This window comes from Mandrillus leucophaeus, unplaced genomic scaffold, assembly GCF_000951045.1.
Source record: "Mandrillus leucophaeus isolate KB7577 unplaced genomic scaffold, Mleu.le_1.0 Scaffold3, whole genome shotgun sequence".
Taxonomy (NCBI): Eukaryota; Metazoa; Chordata; class Mammalia; order Primates; family Cercopithecidae; genus Mandrillus; species Mandrillus leucophaeus.
In genome coordinates, this window is record NW_012103142.1 from 14,568,162 (window position 1) to 14,588,956 (window position 20,795).

At 36.3% G+C, this 20,795-nt stretch overlaps 1 protein-coding gene across 2 annotated transcripts in view; it reads right to left on the reverse strand.

Moving 5' to 3' along the window:
* The window catches only part of LOC105544373 (24-hydroxycholesterol 7-alpha-hydroxylase), a 101,687-nt gene that overhangs the window by 41,865 nt on the left and 39,027 nt on the right, over nt 1–20,795 (reverse strand). For both annotated transcript variants that reach the window (XM_011986860.1, XM_011986859.1), the window contains exon 8: nt 5,712–5,845. In XM_011986860.1, the coding sequence (XP_011842250.1) occupies nt 5,712–5,845 (134 nt within the window). The remainder of the gene's footprint in view (nt 1–5,711; nt 5,846–20,795) is intronic.

A 20,795-nucleotide genomic window follows, 5' to 3' on the forward strand; every position in this document is an offset into this window, starting at 1 on the left:
TGATTAACCTATGTGACACTCACTTACTGACTTTTGTCAGTTCTTTAAATATTAAAATTATTTATAGTTGTGTTGTATATTGATGTTTGCATTATATTCACATTTGAGTTACAATTTTAAAAAATGAGACATTAAATTTTGATATGGTACATTCGAATCTGTTTATCCTCTTTGTGGTTTCATTGATTAATCTTAAAATCAGGCAGCCTTCTTCTTTTTATAAAATAAATACAGTTAATGTTTTAGAAAACCATGCTATTATGTTAGCATGTAAGAGGTTTTTGTTATTTTTAAATGAATCACCAAATTAATATTTTAACAACTTCTCAGTTTAAATTTGAAATATAGCTAATATTGACAGATTTAAAATAAACACACACAAAAATTCTTTGGGATCTTCAACAATTCTGAAGACTGTGATGGGATCGTGAAACCAAAAAGTTTGAGATCTTCTACTTTAGAAGTTTTAAAAAAAACCACTTTTAGTCAGTCATCCCAAACCACATATTAACTTCTTCTCTTTACGCTGATTTATAAAAAGAGTCACTTATCCTATATTAAATTCTTACGTATAAGGGAGCTAATTTCTTTGTTATCTTTCCAGTTTTTTCTATTGATCTGAACATCTGGTCTGAAACCATGATCATAACATTTTAATTCTTTTAGCTTTATAACAGGTTTTAATACCTGTAAAGGATAATTAATATTTCTCAATTACTCATCTTTTCCAATACGTTTTTAAATTACTCTTTTCTGGATATTCTTGAAGATAAACTTTTCTACCAAACATATAAAACCTTGAAAAGAGAATACAGGTAGAAGTTTCAGAGTTTTAGAAAGGTAGCATAATAAAGAGAAAGAAAGAATGCAGTAAATCCAAGAAAGTAGAGAGTGTTTGTCCATTTCAATTCATTCCATTTCCAGGAAAGGGCACACAGGCAAAAATAAACAAAGAGAGCCTGTTCAAACTACCTTAGGGAAGGGTAGTGGGAGAATACTTCCAGTATGCATAGAAAGGAACTTTGACCAGTTGCCCAATAGAGGAGGAAATATGAGCCTCTGTCATTACTCAACATAGATAAGCCCGTGTGAAATGTGTTTTAAAATACAAATTTCTGCGAACATTATCATTAAACTTCAGTTCAGCAAAAACATTCCGCCTGTTTTCGAAAACATATGAATCTTGAAAGAACCACATTGTATGAATTTATACTAAGGAAATAATTAGTAATTATACAACGATTTAGCTAAAAGAATGTTCATCTTCACACTGTTTATAGAGGTGAAAAATTGGAAGCCACATACATATTCAAGAACAGGGACTGGTTTAAAAATGTATACTATATCCATATATTAGATGACTTTGCTACCAATTCAAAATTGTGTAGATGTGTTTTATTAATACAGAAAACTTTTCAGCTGGGCGTGTTGGCTTATGCCTGTAATCCCAGTACTTTGGGAGGCCACGGTAGGCAGATCACCTGAGGTCAGGAGTTCAAGACTAGCCTGACCAACATGGGGAAATCCTGGCTTTACTAAAAATACAAAAATCAACTGGGCATGATGGCACACTCCTGTAATCTCACTACTTGGGAGGTTGAGGTAGGAGAATTGCTTGAACCTGGGAGGCGGTGGTTGCAGTGAGCCAAGATCATGTCCCTGCACTCTAGCATGGGCAACAGAGTGAGACTCCATCTCAAAAAAAAAAAAAAAGAAAGAAAAAGAAAGAACACCTCTCATAATCTGTTATTTAATAAAATAAAAGCAGGTTACAAAACAATTAGCATAGTACAATTCCAGTTGAATTTCTTTAAATGCATACACCACATGAAAAACATCTGAAATTATAATACCAATATGAACACAGCAATTATCTCTGGCTTAAGGGATTTAAGCAATTTTTAATTTATTCGTTTAACTTCTTTTTATGGTCCTGTCCCCTTCTGCTACCTTTTCTTGTTATGCTCTCCTTTTTCCCCACGGTAAAAATACCATGTTTTACCTATTTAATAAGAAGAAAAAGTTGTGCCAGTTATTATTTCTAAAGATAAAGTCTCAACTTTGCAGGGAGAACTTTATAGTGATTAGGTTAGGCCTTCTTAGAGGAAAAACTGTGTGTTTATTTATAGAAGAAACAGTAAGTAGAAGAAAAATTTCACCTTTTACAAATACTAAAAAAATGCTGTGAAAAATAATGAAAGAAAGTCCTAGAACATGCCCAGAAGATGGCAGCCTGTGCATGTTTCTGGGGTTGCCCTCCCATTGAGATAGTCATGACCAGCTGCTAAGGCTTGTAAAAAGCCTGGATATATTTAAGCCTCATGTTCTCTAAAAGAAAGCATGGATGTAAAGAGGTAGAGGTAATAGATTATTAATTTTTAAATAATTTCTTGAATTGTTTTAGATATCTATCCTTTTTTATTAAAAATAATATATATTGTGAAATTCCAAGTTGTTGGTGCTATAAAATAGTTCAGACTTGTAACAGGATTATATGCAGTGAATCATAAATGTGTTTATGCCTTGTGGCTAGTAATCTACTACTATAATTCAATGTTAATTATTTAAAATGAATGTATATGTACAAAGACATAAACAATTACCACATTAACATAACCACAAAGTAAAACAATCTAAATTCTGAAGAGTCAAAAATCAATAAATATTTATGCTATCAAGAAAATGGACTATTATGTGACCACTGAAATAAATGTGAAAACTCTCTAGATGCATAAAAAGTGAAGAATTAGTGTTAAAAAATTTTAATGACAGATTTACACTGTGCTGAAACTTTGGTTTCTATATTAATGTCATACAAACAGAATATTAGATAGTTGCGGTAGTACATTTAAGAGGTTGTGCGGATGGGGGACTGTGCATGCAAGAGTATACATCTGTGTGCATGTGTTTGAGCACGGGTATCTCTTGTGGCAAAGTTGTCAAAATAAGTAAAATTACTTTTGAAAAACTATAGGAGGTTAATTGCCCCAACAAAAGTTACAACTCCCTTTATAACATAATCCCGACAAAGATAGGAGGTTAAAAGACCGTAGAAGAGCTACTTGTAGGTTGCAGTGAGCTGAGATTCTGCCACTGCACCCATGCCTGGGTGACAGAGTGAGACCCTGTCTCAAAAAAAATTAAAATAAAATAAAAATATATAAAAATATGAACTGTTGAAATCCCACAAAAACTAAATACTCTAATTTACATAAGATCAATTACATAAATCATGCCTCCTTTGGAAGCAAAAGTTTCAACTTTTACAAAATGTGGATTTTTATCTGTGTTCTATCACAAAATTTCCTTGGTTTGAGTCCAAGCACTCTCAAGCTGCATATAAAAAAGCAAACAATAGCAGAGGACTGACTAAATGTGATCCATCTGGATAATGCAGGCCCTAAGTCAAATCATTTAAAAAAAAATAATTTGTTATGCCATATTGATTCACAAATATTTAACTGATAAGTCTGCCATGTGCACATACCCTTTCATGGTGCACTTGAGAATTTCCTCCTACTTTGTCCATAGAAAATCCTCTCACCTTCATTCAGCTGCTAGCTCCTAATATGAATTGAGATTATCCAATATATTCCTGTTATCTGTTCCCATATCTGTAATCTGTGGCCTGAAATTGTCTTCCAGCTATGCAAAATAACTTTCTTCGCATACTGAATTCCTTAGCTCATTGGTGCTAAGAAATTCTTGTTGGTTGAATCAGTAGACAAGAGACCATTCAATTCACCTGCCTGATTTAAATAGGATTATATTGATTCTGATACAGAATCAGATGGCCAGAATGATTATTAAAGGGTTATTATGTTTTACATAAAGTACTTGCCATAAGATGAATTTCTATATTAATGTAACATTGCTATACAACTCTTATTAATAACCTGTTCTAGGGTCATTCTGTGCTCAATGGAATTCAAGAAATTACATATTATATGCTATAAAAATTCTAATGACATTTTTACAGAAATAGAAAAAACATATGAAACTACAAAAGACCCTTGAACAAAGAATAAACCTGAATCATCATACTAGTTGACTTCAAAATATACTATAAAGCTACAGTAATCAAAACAGCATGGTACTGCCATAAAACCAGGCACATAGATCAACAGAACAGAATAGAGAGCCCCAGAATAAGTACACACATTATAGTCAATTGAATTTCAACAAAGTTTCCAAGGACATACAATAGAAAATGGACAGTCTTTTCAATAAATGATATTGGGAAAACTGGACATCCACATTTATAAGCATGAAATTAGATCTGTATTTCACTCCATATACAAAAATCAACTGGAATAGATTAAAGACTTGAAAGTAAGATCTGAAACTGTAAACTACCAGAAGAAAACATATGGAAAAAGCCCCCATGACACTGATCTGGACAACAATTTTTTGAGAATATGAACCCAAAAGCACAGGTAACCAAAGCAAAAATAGAAAAATAGGATTACATTAAACTAAAAAGCTTGTGTATAGCCAAAGAAACAATCAACAGAATGAAGATACAACCTAATGGGGGAAAATTTTTGCAAGCCATACATCTGACAAGAGGTTAATATCCAAAATATACAAGAAATTTAAACAACTCAATAGTAAAAAACAAAAACAAAAACTGATTTTTAAAAATGGGCAAGGAATCTTAATAGACATTTCTCAAAAGAAGGCATACAAATGACCAACAGGTATAAAAACATGCTCAACATTACTAATCATCAAGAAAATATAAATTAAAAACACAAGGATATATCACCTTGCACTTGTAGAATGGCTGTATCAAAAAGATGAAAGATAATTGTGGAAGAGGATGTAGAGAAAAGGGAACACTTGCACACTATTGGTGGGAATGTAAATTAGTACAGCCATATGGTAAACAGTATGAAGGTGCCTCAAAAAAATTAAAAATAGAACTACCATATGATCTAGCAACCCCACTACTGGGTACATATCCAAAGGAAATGAAATCAGTATGTTGAAGATATATCAGCACTCCCATGTTTATTGCAGCACTATTCACAATAGTCAAGATACGGACTCAACCTAAGTATCCATCAATGAATGAATGTATAAATAAAATGTATACATATATAATAGAATACTATTTAACCTTTAAAAAGAAGGAAAAGCTCTTATTTGTGACAACATGAATGAAACTGGAAAACATTTTGTTAAGTGAAACAAGCCAGGAAGAATGACAAACCACAAGTAAGTGTATTTTCACTTATATGTGGAATCTAAAAAAAGTGAGCTCAGAAATAGAGTAGAATGGTAGTTACCAGGGATTGAAGAGTAAAGAAGGGGTGTGGAGGAGGATCTGGGGAGATATGCGTCAAAGGATACAAAACTTCAGTTAGACAGGAGGAGTAAGTTCAAGAGGTCTATTGTATAACATGGTGACTATTCTTAGTAACAACATATTGTTTTCCTGAAAATTGCCAAGAGAATAGATTTTTAGTCTTCTTACACAGAAAACTGATAAGCAAGTGAGGTAATGCATATATTATTTAGTTTGATTTAGCCATTCCACAGTGTATACATATTTCAAAACCACATGTTGTACAAGACAAATATATAAAATATTTATTTGTCAAGTAAAAATAAATCAAGATATGTCAACCTGAAAAATATATGTGGGCAAAATGTGTACATTTTTTTTTGTAGAAGGTTGACTAATTTAAAACCAAACCAAAGCTTACCAAAATTTCAACAGGCTTCACCACTCTTCTAGTAATGACACCAGGAGCTTTTAAACGAATGGTTTCCAAAACACACCATTTAATTAGAAGGAGTTTCTCCAGGTCATCTTCAGACACTTTAATCTTATCTTTGCCTGTAGAAAAAAAATTTTAATGAGAAATAAATAGATAGACTATAGAGGCCAGAAAGTGATTTCATGTAAGCTCATCAACAGAGGTTAGATGTTGCCTCTGACAGCACATAAAGTGTTCCTATTACTATTACCTATTACAAGTTTAGTTAGTTGACTATTTTTCTTTATCACTTTCCTCTTGACAAGGTAAAATGAATGGCATAAAAAACTAAGCCAATGTTGATTACTGTAATGTGATGGATTCGTATCCAACTTAGGTTCCCACAGTCTTAAAGCTATCAAGTAGCTAAGATAGTCCTTGTCAGAAAGGTTTTACTCATCTTATTCTTGTCTAAATTCTCATTCCACTTATGTAAAAAGCAATAAAAGACTGACATCAAAAGCAAAGAAAAAGATACGAGAAGGCACCTGGCCTTTTTCTTCTGCCTTTACCCTTTTGAATTGCTTTTTCTTTTTCTTTTCCTGAATCATTCATTTCAAAAAACAATTGGAAAAGGGGCAATGGGGCACAAGTATCTGAGCTGGAAGAATGAAGACGCCCTCTAAACACAGGTGCATCAAACTTTCCTAATGGGATGTGCATACTTTATTTGATCCTTAGACTGAAAGCACCTGAAAAAGGAGGGGGCGGGGTGGATGAGGGGCATCAACCAGCAAATTTTGTACCATCTAAAGTAATGGCAGAAACTTTCAGTCAAATTAGACAGTTTAGTTAACAATATTTCAAGCAAATGTTTGCATTTTGAAAATTACTTGAAATAACTGAGATTTCCATTTGTTTTTGACAGTATTTACTTAAGAAAAGTCAACCATGTTGTCAGTTTAATTAAGTCAACGCATTTCTCTTTTTCACATTTGCTTTCAGACCATCTTGGGAATGAGTGGGTAAGAGTAGAACTAGGGTCTCCAGCCATGTCTCTCTTTATCTCTGGATGAGGCTTGTTCAAAAGCAAGCCCATTCTGCAGGAAAAGGTTTGTTGGGTGCTGCCTGGGAAATCTTTTCTGTCAGTATAGATGGAATTCCTAAGGAGTCAGAAGCAAACACCTTTGGTTAGTGGAGTCTAGTGGAGTCTAGGAACCTAGACTCCACCAGGTTCTACTAATGCCCATATGGGTGTCCATGAACTCCATTCAACCTGACAGATTGTTAAGTACCATGGAGGGACCAGGAGCTGAGACAGGCTGTACCAGTATTACAATTAAGGCACAGCTCTTGCTTGCAATACACTTAGTCTACTAGGAGGTAACAGACAAGCACACAGTTGACTGGAATATCATGCAGGCAAAGAAACTATTCTCTGAGGTGTAAAATATTCTAAGGTAGTTAAAAGCAGATAGGGTTCACATCCAACTACATGAAAAAGAAAATATTTTGTGAATATCTTTCTCTAAAACTACAAATACGATTAGTTCCTTACATACAGTAGACCCCAGTAAATATATATTAAATTAGCAAATGGTCCAACCTCAACATAAGGAGATGAATGGGTGAATATTTTAGGCAAAGAGGAAGAACAAAAGTAAGACTGCAGACAGCATGAGTATATTTAGAAAATGTCAAAGGGCCCAGTTTGCCCAGAAGGTGAGACATATGTGATGGAACAGTGAGAGATCCACTAAGGCCATACTATAGATGATCCTAAATGCCATTCTGGAAAATCCAGAGACTAGAGAATTTGGAAACTTCCTGTCTTAGGCTGAGGGAGGGTTAACACCTCAACAGTGAAACAGTGACATACAGCACTATTCTCTATTAAATTAAGACCTTCTGCTTATTTGCTCAGATCTGAGCAATCTAATATTAAAAGGAGATAGGTACCCTTAGGGGATTTTTGTTGTAATCTTTGCAGGCATTGCATAATAAAACTGTTGCTTTTGCTTTTCCATAACAAAGATTGGAAAATAATAAGTATGCCTTCTGCATCTTCACAACTTAAATGCCACAGTTTTTCCAAATTGTGTTCTATGAAATATTTGCAAGATGTCAAATGTATGAAGGAGGAAAAAGGTTCCATGAGCAACCAAATGTGAAAAATGCTACATGTTATTGGTGATTCACTGGACACACTAGTATATTACAGGCTTTGAGAAATCCTGCAATAAAACAGTTATTTACACTGATATTCCCAAACTTTTTATAACATGGAATCTGTCTTCTACCAGTATCCATACAAGCAAATCATTAGCTACATAAAAGATAACTAGTTATATAAATTAGGATACAGATTATTTCCAAGGTAATCCTCCAAAAAAGCAAATTCTGTTTTTAATGTGTCTGAGGATTACTAGCACGTGGCATAAACTTTCTTGCATATGGCATAATCTTTGAGTAGTTATTAAGAACTAAAAACGTGATTACCAACTGAAAACTGTCTTGATATACCATGGAAAGATAGGGGCACCATAAATGTTAGTTACTTTACCTTTCTCCCAAACTACCCCAACATTTTCTAAACTAATTCAGAAAAATAATTTAGAAAAGCCATGGTCGGAATTCTTTATTTGAAAAGTGGCTGAGATTTCACATATGTAACAGATATCATTGCTAAACCAAATAGAAAGTTGCTTATTTGGCATTCACTGAAGAATAAAGTGCTAAGGAAATACAAGAAATTTACATTTTGGAGATCTTTACCATCAAAAAGACTATAAGATGAAAAATTAAAGAAAGAATAAGTGCTTTGTCTAGACAATGTTAAAATGAGAAATTCTGAGGTTCTAATTTTTGAATTAATTTATGAATGACACACAAACTTAGAGTGGTGCCCGATATGTACTAAGTGTTCAGTACAAGGTGATGTTGATTTACTTGTTATTTATTATTACCATTAGTATTAATGTGAACTTAATGATGACTCTTTAGAAACCACACCTTCCTATCTAGTTTTACTGCATAGCTAATAAAGTTATTCTTTTTCCTGAAACCTTTATTGGGAGAAAATTTAGAGATTGGCGTATGGGGTTGCATATGCAACACGAATTGGGTGCCAGGTCTGAGGAATTCCTTCCATCACTTGTTCAATAGATATCTGCAGAGACTGAGACCCTATAGGTAGTTTGCAAGTGCTAAGTATGAAGATGTAGGCCATGTCTCTGGCTCTGAATAGTCTGATAGAGAAGACAGAGAACTAAAAGTGGTTAATGCGATAAGTGCTATCACATTAAAGTGTGCAACTCGCTATGGGAGCACAGCGGTGACAGTGACCGGACAGGGGAGGGAGGTGTCAGAGGGGCTTTTCAGAAGAAAAAAAATCTGAAGAAAAAAATCAGATACACAAAAATAAAGAGCATGTTCAGATAACAGGAATTCAGTATGAAATAGAATCCAGTGTAGCAAAGGACTAGGTCAATCAACTGTAGATGCAGGTCAGAACAGGCTGTCGCACTGGTTCTTGGTGGGTTAGTAATGGATCCGCCCTCTCTTCCAAGGGTGTTCCACTGAGGTTCCAGTCTGCTCATACCAGATGAATCCAGAGATGACAGGAGGTACCTTTCCCGCTATCCAACTTTTGAATATCCAACTTTTGACACCTGCCCCAAGACTGCCAGGTGTCAGTTCTGGGCCCTCTTCTCTTCTCTACATTATCCTCCTGGGGAACTCAAACAACCCTTTTCAATAAAAAACCATCAGTGGACTAGTGACACCCACAATAATATTTTTTGCCTTGATCCCTTTTGCGAGCTCCCGATTATTGTTATCCAATTGGTTTCTCATTGGCTTTGATTGCATGTCTAAAAGGCATCTCAAAACACACACTGGCCTACACAGAACTCTTCACTTGTCCCACTGAAATAAAAGCCTTTTCTCCTTTTGTCTTGCCATTGCAGAAAATGGCAACAATGTTTGCTAGCTGCTCAAGTTCAAACCTAGAAATCATCCATGATAATTCTGTTTGATACTGTGAAATAATAAACATATATTTGGTCTGTGGTTCCTAGCACAGAGCTCCGAAAACCTTTGCAATTTCTTGAATGATAGGGGAGAGAGGAGCATCTTTTGGTATTCATACATAGTAAGCCCCCCCTTTTTTTTCGACATGGAGTCTTGCTCTGTTACCCAGGTTGGAGTGCAATGGAGTGATCTTGGCTCACTGCAACCTCTGACTCCCGGGTTCAAGCGATTCAGCCTCCTGAGTAGCTGGGATTACCGACAAGCACCACCACGCGTGGCTAATTTTTTGTATTTTTAGTAGAAATGGGGTGTCGCCATGTTGACCAGGTTGGTCTTGAAATCCTGACCTCAAGTGATCTGCCTGCCTCAGCCTTCAAAAGTGCTGGGATTACAGATGTGAGCCACCCTGCCCAGCCAATAAGCCCCTTCCAATCACACCTGACTATGCTAATGAAGTGACTCTTGGAAGTCGGGGGGCTAGTTGTCAAAGGAACCAACCATGAGATGAGAGGGCTGGAACTGTCAGCCCCATCCCCCAGGCTCTGGGAGGGGATATGGGCTGGGGATTGAGCTAGTCACCAATGGAGAATAAATTAATCAATCACACCTTTGTAATGTGGCTTCCATAAAAACCCTAAATAAAGGGGTTCAAAGAGCTTCTGGGTTGGTGAACACATCATATGCGAGAGGGTAACACACCCAACTTCAGAGAAAGAAGCTCCTATGTTTGGGACGCTTCCAAACCCTGCCCTATGTGCTTCTTCATCTGGCTATTCATGTGTACACTTTCTAATATCCTTTGCAAGAAATTGGCAATAGGAAGCAAAGTGTTTCCCTGAGTTCTGTGAGCCCTTACAGACAATTATGAAACCCAAAGAGGTGGTTGTGGAAAACCCCCGATTTGTAGACAAGTTGGATAGAAGCGTGGATAACCTGGGACCAGACTAATTTCAACTGGCATCTGAAGTTGGAGAGAGTCTTGTGGGACTGAGCCCCTAACCTATGGGTCTGTGGTAACGTCATGCGGTTAGTGTCAGAATTGAATTAAGTTCTAGGATACCCAGTAGATATCTGAAGAGAACTGGAGAATTGTTTGGTGTGGAAAACCCACACATTTGGTGTCAGAAGTGTTGTGTGTAGAGAAACAGTTTTCCTTTGTCCTTCCTCTCCCTTTTACTTTCTTAACCAATCAGCAAAATTTGTTCTTATTTGCAAACTAAATCCTACTTCCCTCCACATGATTCCATCTCCATTGCTACCACTCTTGTCCAAGCCGTGAATATTTCTCACCTAGTCCAGGGTGACAGCCTTCATCATGCTTCCTGCTCCCCGCTGGCTCCTCTACAACCCCTTTGTAAATAAGACCAAGTGTGTAATGTCTCAGGACCCATGAATGGCTTCAATACCATTTAGAATTAAATTCAACATTCTCACTTTGGCAGACAAAGCTGTATCTATCCCTCTAGTCCCATCTCACACTGAATCCTCGAGGCTATGCGACCTTTGTAAATTATCCAACCTCTCTATACCTCAGTTTGCTTACATATAAAATGGAAATACTGAAAGTATGTGCCCAATAAGGTTGCTGTCAGGATTAAAAATGTTAATATGTGTAAAGCACTTACAACTATAATTGGCATGTGGCAAAATCTCAGGTTACCTGTTATTATTATCATTATTATTATTTAGAGACAGGGTTTCACCATTTTGGTGAAGGCTTGTGAAAACACAGATTGCAGGGACCCGAAAGTTTCTGACTCAATAGGTTGGATGTGGGACCCAAGAGTTTGCATTTCTGGAAAATTCCCAGGTGATACTTATGCTCCTGGTCCAGGTACCACACTTTAAGAACCACAGTGCTGGACTGGGCGCGGTAGCTCATGCCTATAATCCCAGCACTTTGGGAGGCCGAGGCGGGTGGGTCACCTGAAGTCAGGAGTTCAAGACCAGTCTGACCAACACGGAGAAACCCCGTCTTTACTAAAAATACAAAATTAGCTGGACGTGGTGGCACATGTGGTGGCACATGCCTGTAATCCCAGCTACTCGGGAGACTAAGGCAGGAGAATCACTTGAACCCAGGAGGTGGAGGTTGCAGTGAGTCGAGATCGTACCATTGCACTCCAGCCTGGGCAACAAGAGCAAAACTCCGTCTCAAAAAAAAAAAAAAATAGAAAAGAACCACAGTGCTGAATTTAAAGAGGTAGAAGACATCCTTGGATTTTATTATTAGATAGATATATGAATTTTATTATTAGATTTAATTATTAGATATTATTATTAGATATCATCCTTGGATTTTATTATTAGATAGATATATGAATTTTATTATTAGATTTAATTATTAGATATTATTATTAGATATCATCCTTGGATTTTATTATTAGATAATGTTAAATATTATTAATAATAATATTATAGATATTATTATTATTAGGCTTAAAGCAGTTATTATTGCCAATTTTTAAATTATCTTTTCTATTTTATAAAATGTAGGTAAATATACTTAGTGGGTAAAAATTATGATTTAAATCAGAAATCCCGACTGAATATATTGACACTGAAAGCCACTAGCTCTTATTAGCATAAAAATATAAAATGGGGGAAAAAAGCCTTATTTCTTCTTCTGAACAATAAAACTAAATAATGTGAGGATCAATTATGATTGAATTTTTAATTGTCCAGGATTTCAGAAATGATTCAAAATTATATCATTTTTACAGCTACAAAAGTCTGGAGCTTACATGCAGCCACATATATTGAACCCTATTCTCCTTCTCACTGTATGCAGCCATAGCGAAAGGTATGGGTTGGCAAATTTTGGCCAACAGACAAAATCCAGCTCACTGCTTGATTTTGTAAATAAAGTTTTATTGGAAATGTGAAAGAAAAATAAAATCTCAGGACCACAAATTCACTATGCCAAAGGGAAAAACATTAAGCTGGAACTGCCTTTCCTTTTGTTCCTGAGCAAATAGCTACAGATAAGGCCAAATGGAAGGCCAGAGGTCTCCACAAGTAACTACTCTATGTTTATTTATATCAAGTGACCATTTACTGTGGGCTAGATGAATACACAATTGACTACTCCTGTACCCCCTCTTTCACATATAAAATGTGGATTCAGTGAACACTCATCAAAGACCCAAAAGAATGCAATCGCTTGCCCCTTTTATCTACCCTCCTTCCTTTTTTTTCCCGCTTCCTCTTTCCCCCACTGCCTGTTCTTTCTCCTTTAAATACGGAAGTCCCCAAACTCTCTTTGGAAAAAGCAGGATTCACAAATGTCCCTGTGGTTTTGCATGCCTTTTTCCTGAGCACATCCTTAACCTTGGCAAAATAAACCTCTAAATTTATTGAGACCCATCTCAGATACTTTTTTGTTTACCCATTTGTTTACATGTCTATGGCTGTTTTTGCACTACAATAGCAGAGTGGTGACAAATACCTTATGTTCCATAAAGACTATATAGTTACTCTCTGTCTTATATAGAAAAAGTTTGTCCCTGCCTAAGGGGCATCAAGGGGACAAAGCTACCGGTTTGCTCCTCATTGTATTTCCTATTGCTTAGAAGTCCAGATTTTATTCCAGTACTTGAATTTTACTAAACTATAAATTCTATGTAGTCTTCACTGTACATATCATTTATATAACCAAGTCAAGTATACAATGCCTAGCATAGTATCTGGATAACCCTGTAAAATATGCTTATTTTACAATATGCTTTCCCTAAGAGGTAGTCTGTATTTTACAAGGAGAATTTCTTTCCCTGAGAAGTAGTCTATATTTTACAAGGAAAATGTCTTTGTTTAGAATACATTATAATCATCTTCGAATTATATTCACATACCCAGAGGGCACATGACAGCAAATAATGTGAAGGAAATCAATTCCCTGATACTCAACTTCCATATTCACTCTTTACTAAAACTGATCTGTTGAAGAAAAGACTGGTTCAGTTCTCTTTTCCCACCTCCCCAATACAATCACCTTTTCCTGACTTTACTATGGAATATCTTGTCTCTCAGCCATCCTGATTTTTACTCTAGTGCTTTTTCCCTGAAGTATAAGCATCTCTTGGGTGCCAAACAAAAGGGCAATTAGATAACGCATGGAACCTAAGGGAAAAGCCCTTGAGAGCAAAGTAAAACAGGCACAGGAAAGAAATACCAAAAGCAGATATGCTTTCTTTCATCTATTTGTCCACTAGTCCTTGCTTACAAACCATGTTTGTCCACCTGATGATCTTAGAATCAGAATTCAAAAGTGAGATGAGTATCACAGCAACACATGTTAACATGTTTATTTGATTTGAAAGAATGAAGTCAGACCTTTTCTGTTAGAAGATAAATAGGATTGGATGATTAGTTTGGTAATAAGAACTGGCTTTGAGAATTAGGTTATATGGCACTCGTTTTTCATAACTGAGTGAACTATAATAAATCTACAACTTTTGATATGTATTTTAAATAGACTAAGAACATGTAGAAAATATACCAGGAATGATATCCTTCGCAATTACTTAAACATAAGATAGCAACTATTAGACATCAGTTTAAAAATCTGTGAGGGGATATAAAATTCTTCTAGAATATAGGTAACAAATCTTTTGGCTTCCCTGAGCCACATTGGAAGAGGAAGAATTGCATTGGGTCACACATAAAATACATTAACACTAATAATAGTTGATGAGCTTTAAAAAAAAAAAAAAAAAGGTCCATGCATAAGTCTCATAATGTTTTAAGAAAGTTTACGAGTTTGTGTTGGGCCGCATTCAAAGCCATCCTGGGTCGCATGTGGCCTGTGGACCTCGGGTTGGACAAGCTTGTTCTAGAATGTCCTGGAGAAAAAGAAAGCAAGAAAACCACTGCCTAGCAATATATATGAGAAGATGAAGCCCTGTGTTAGAACCCCTGAATGTCCATGGTAAGACAAAGGGAAAGTGAGCGGCTTTGCACAGGAAGTGAAAGGCAACTGGGGCTTCCAGTGTGCAAGGTAAGGAAGACAAAGCTGGGGATGTCCAAGAAGAGAGAGGGCCCAGCTTCAATGATAGGTCACTGATAACCTAGTAGAATGTCAAGGAAAATTCTTTGGCAGATAGGACTTTAAATTTTAAGTTGTTTCTGACTGCACTGTAATTTTTACTTTCCTTGTCCCATATTTTTAATATTTTAATAAAATCAGCTAACATTAACTTAACACATTGGGAAATAAAGAGCTGGAGGATGTCCAGTGAGGCAATGCAATGCAGAAAATTGGCAGACATGCAGAAGGGAAAGAGTTTAGAAATTGCAAAATCAGCAAATGCAGGAACTAGGAATCAAGAGAAGGCTAGAAAAAACACAAGCCTCTACCTCTTGCCTCCTCTCCTATTTCTCCCTCCAAAGATAACTAGAAACATGAGATGGGGCCCAAACAATTTACCTTTATTTTAAAAACCAAGCTGGTTCCAGCAAGCCAGGGCCCTTCACAAATGGACATTATAAATAAATTAGCAGTAGCTTACAATTTAAATTCTAAATTTTACTTTTCAAAAAATTTGTTTTCTCTCAAAATCTATTTAGAGCATCTACACTGGACAAATCAAACAATTCCTCTACTTTTTTCTATTTTATTTTACTGCAGCTATAGGATGCAGAAAAGAAATATCTTTCTACTTGACCAAGAGTAGGTGGCAACTAACAGTCAGTTTGTGTTTGAAACTGGATCTGTGAGACTCCAAGAGACTCCACAGTGACCTACATATTGCATAGTTCTGGTATTGGAAAAGTTGGGACTCTAGTAATGGTGAAGTTTCTGACCTCCTTCAGAAAAAACATTTTTGGATAAAGTACTCTTATTAAATTAAAAAGGGTAAAAACGTTTTATATTACATAATACAGAAATAGAAGCTTGTTTTGAATTGAGAATATTTAAAATTATGACCTATAAATGTATTACAGATGTAGCCTACACTTGGAAAATAAATATTTTGATAAAATATTTTTGTTTCTCAGATCTCAGTGTCATGTGAGAAAAACAAAGTAGCATTCTTGGACCATACAAAGAAAAAGAAAAGGAAATACACTATGTTTTCGAATGATTCTTTAGTGTAAAAGATCTTTTTACTATGACTCTTAGAAACAGCTCTGTACCCATACTGTGCATATTTCAATGCACATCTGTGATTTGTTCTTCCAGCATCGTGACTCTAAAATTAGAAGGCTTCACTTGGAAGAATGCCAAGGTAATCATGAAAAGGGCTACAGTCAGACGGCTGAAGGGACCAGTACAGACAGCAGACCAGTAAAGAAACTATGAGTGATTTGGATTAAAATTGGCACAAACATGGTTAAAGCAAACCTTAGGATGTTGAAAATCAAGTAAAAGAAATGATGATTCTTGCATTCAGAAATAGCAAAAATAATTTATGAAATATTATATATAGTTTTAGGATTATATACTCATAATGATAGGTGTATTATAACACATTCCTATAAGTTATATTTGTTAATAATTATAACAAATTGAAATTCTATTACTTTAGTCATTGATTCACTCAATATAAGTTTGCTCCATATCTGTTATGTGCTAGCCTAAGCACAGGTGCTATAAAAGATAGGAAGGAAATAAAACTAATTTATTGCCCATCTAATGTCACAAATATTTTGGATCACTTCAGTTATTCCTCATAGATATCTGCCAGCTAACTGAGCCTCAGAGAGGTTAAAATGTTCAAGGAGACAAGCTTGAAAGTATCAGAGCAGCCTTCAAACCTATGTCTGTCTATAATGAAAGCCTTCACCCTTGCTACTACGCCACATTGCTTCCTCAAAGAGGAGAAGGAAATGAGAAGCACACAGCCACTGCCTTAAAGGATCCTGGAAACAAGAACACACACACAAAAATACCTGGATATAAATATCTATAAGTTTCATAGAAGAGGATTAAAGTGTCTCTTCTCACTTAAGGCTGAAATTTCAACTAAGCCTGGAAGGATGGGTTGGAGTCAGAAAACAAGCTAACTTAAATTCCAAAATTAATCATAAAAATTTCTTGGGCTTAGAAAAAAAAAGAACATGAGTCAAACACAATCACTAAAGGACGTCCTTCTTTGAGAGATGGCTCCTCTGGCTCCTTAATATTTCAAGCCCCTTCTCCCTACACACACACACACACACATGCACACACACACACATATGCATACATACAGACATAGTAAGTAAATAAATAAATGTTTCTATAGCTCTGAAGTAATATTCATTAAAAATTTAACTAATAACTTTTGGAAAATAATCCATGTTTTGAGAGAAAAGAAGGGGAATGGTAGGCATTTACTAAGTCATTCAGACCTTTGCAAATATAATTTCTTTTTTTTTTTTTTTTTTTTGAGACGGAGTCTCGCTCTGTCGCCCAGGCTGGAGTGCCGTGGTGCGATCTCGGCTCACTGCAAGCTCCACCTCCCGGGTTCACGCCATTCTCCCGCCTCAGCCTCTAAGTAGCTAGGACTACAGGCGCCCACCACCGCGCCCGGCTAGTTTTTTGTATTTTTAGTAGAGACGGGGTTTCACCATGTTAGCCAGGATGGTCTCGATCTCCTGACCTCGTGATCCACCCGCCTTGGCCTCCCAAAGTGCTGGGATTACAGGCTTGAGCCACCGCGCCCGGCCGGAAATATAATTTCAAGGAGACTGAATCAGAAGGTGGGATTGCAAAGTGGGGTTGAATACTGAGGAAGCCCCAGTGTTTCTCCAAGAATGAAAATCAGGTGTCTCTTGGTAAAGAGACACATAGAAAGATGAAAAAATGCAAATAATAAAATCCTTCGAAGATTTAGAGTGCAACCCCAACACAGTCCACCACCTCTTTCATTACTTTTGAAAGCATGAATTCTCAGTTCTGTTTACTCCTCTGTGTCATGAGTAAGTTTTCCTTCGCAGAGGCTGCCTTTCCATACTCTCAGAACAGCTTGCTTAAAATATGTAAAGTTGAAGTGTGTGCAAAAGATCATAGTGCGCATGAAGGAGAATGAACTTGGAATAAACATGCATGAGATAATAGATGAAAAACAAACAAACCGATCCAATAACCTTCAGCAGTAAGTCCTATCAACATTTGGTCAGTAAGTCTACTCTTCAAATTTTACAATAGTAATTTCTTCAAAAAGTAAAAGCCAAATAATAAAAAATTAGTGTTTATACTGTCATTTCAGAAAATTATGTAATAGTTTTGGAAAATATATAGCATTTCTATGACTTCTACGCAAAAGTAATGAAGCAATGACAACAATTCCTGTGAGAAAATAAGGGCAGAAAACTGTTCAGATTTCTGGCTTATTTTCTCAACCACAGACCTCCAGATAAGATCCTACAAAATCAGTTTTTAGAGAACAGAGACAAAGCTAAAGAGAAAGAATAAATAAAAATGTACAGTAGTCAGTATTTCAGAGTGGGAAAAAAGAGACCCTTACATCCTTCTCTTCATTTCAGGGATTTTTAAAACTTCAATAAAAGTAATGTTCAGCAATTCCATTTTTAAAAATTATATATCTACTTTTTAATAAAATATATATTCACTCTTATTGAGGGGATATCTGAAGTAGATAATACCATTCACAATAGGTTTTATTTAGTTAGTTTATTTATTTATTTATTTTTTTGAGACAGAGTCTCACTCTTGTTGCCCAGGCTAGAGTGCAGTGGCACAACCTTGACTCATTGCAACCTCTGTCTCCTGGGTTGAAGTGATTCGCCTGCCTCAGCCTCACAAGTAGCTGGCATTACAGGCACCTGCTACCACGCCCGGCTAATTTTTGTATTTTTAGCAGAAACAGGGTTTCACTATATTGGCCAGGGTGATCTCGAACTTCTGACCTCAGGAGATCCACCCACCTCGGCCTCACAAAGTGCTGGGATTATAGGCGTGAGCCATTGCGTCCCGCCTACAACAGGCTTTATAACAGTTATTTATAGATAGTGAGAATGAGCTGGTTATAGATTTGTGGGAATTCTTAGTGAGACGAGTATTTGTCTGACTTGTCTCCTAAATGGAGAAAACAATAAACCCTTTTGTACATTTATTCTTTTAATTTTGAAAAGAAATAGTGTGAAATTGACCTTTGATTACTGAATAGAAAAATCAGTTTTAGGGCTGGGCGCGGTGGCTCACGCCTGTAATCCCAGCACTTTGGGAGGCCGAGGCGGGCGGATCATGAGGTCAGGAGATCCAGACCATTCTGGCTAACACGGTGAAACCCCATCTCTACTAAAAATACAAAAAAAATTAGCCAGGCGTGGTGGTGGCGCCTGTTGTCCCAGCTACTCGGGAGGCTGAGGCAGGAGAATGGCGTGAACCTGGGAGGCGGAGCTTGCAGTGAGCGGAGATCGCGCCACTGCACTCCAGCCTGGGCGACAGAGCGAGACTCCGTCTCAAAAAAAAAAAAAAAAAAAAAAAAAATTTTAAACTTTTTATAAAGAACCTGATGCCCTTTTCCCTATCTAATTTCCCTTTATTCCTGAGGGCTAAGAGTGAAAGAAATGCCTAGAATTATTCCAGAACTGAGTAACAGAGCAACAGCCTTAGAAAGAGAAGAAATTATCACATAATTCGTGAATATACAGGTTCATAGAACTAAGATGGATAAAGCAAGGAACAAATATTGAGGCACTTAGTTTTGCAGCACAATAAATATACAGACTTTCCCTAACGTGGCTGATGGTGCTTCAGGCTGCACCTTCCCCAAGTAGTAGGACTCACCAGATCACACCCCCAGTAGTGATCAGTGGACACAGAGCAGAATATAACCAAATCACTTTAACTGGGGAGAAATTAGGTTTAAGTGGATTTATAGAGCAGATGTGAAAAGAATAAAGAAGTTTCAAAAGTGTTTCGGAAAAGGGAGGGGTTCCTTTGCTTTTAAGAAGGGAGGGTGGGATGGAGAGGTCACTAAGGAGTGAGGTCTGGGGAATAAAACAGGGGTTTGCTTTGTGTAGGAGAGTTGGGCTTTTAAAATAATTTTGATTTTAGGTTTGAGGGTACATGTGCAGGTTTCTTATATAGGTAAACTCATGTGCAGGGATTTGTTGTATAGATTATTTCATCACCCAGCTTTTAACCCTAGCACCCAGCAGTTATTATTATTATTTTTTAATGCAGCTGACAGTCTTCCAATCCTCCAGTCCTCCCTCCTCCTCTTTTTTCCCCCTCACTGCCTCCTTGCCTTTTTCTCCCTCTTGGAGAGTATACAGATCCTCTTGCACATAGTAAGGGGTGACTCTGGATTTATGTCACCTGAAAATATAGATTAGAAATCTATTGGGTACCTAAAATCAGTAAATGTGATTTTCCTAACATCCAAAAAAAAAAAAAAATGATTAATCTTTTTTGTAAAGAGTAGAATGAGTCCCTGGAGATTAGTTATGTCTTGTTGCCTCATTTAGAGAGCTCGCAGAAACCTCTTGAAAATGAAGAAAGGAAAAACAGAAGGAGGTCCACACAGGGAAGCTGTGGAGCTGAGGACACATGTGTAAAATATAAGCTATTCCAGCCTTCTTTAACACACAAAGCTTGTGCTATCATTCCAAGCAACTTGTAAGCTTACCGTGCTGAGAGACCCTTCAAAAATTCAACATAAACATCAATATTCTATATTACCCTCCAAATATTGCTTTAACAGAGAAAAATGATATACTATTTGGGTTTGTTGTTTCTTACAAAACTTTTACCTCTTTTGTAATTGTAGACGTTTATTATTATACATGTTGTGTGAGATAAAATATCTATGGGAAAGATAATAAGTCAAATTATAGAAAATTCAAGGAAGAGAGGATGACAGCAGATGAAAGATCTTGATGGTAGCTGTGAAGTTAAATGTCTTTTTGCTCACTGTAGTCCCCGCAAATTCCTTATAGATTCTCTCCATTGGGTGTAGGTTTCTAGAATATTAATTCTTTCCAAATGCAGATCATTTGGGAACTTTTGTCTCAACAATGTGAAACAATTTTTTAAAAACCTATTTTCCCACAGTTTTCTTTTAGTTTTGAAAGGAAAGGTTATAAAGTTGATTTTTATTGGTAAAA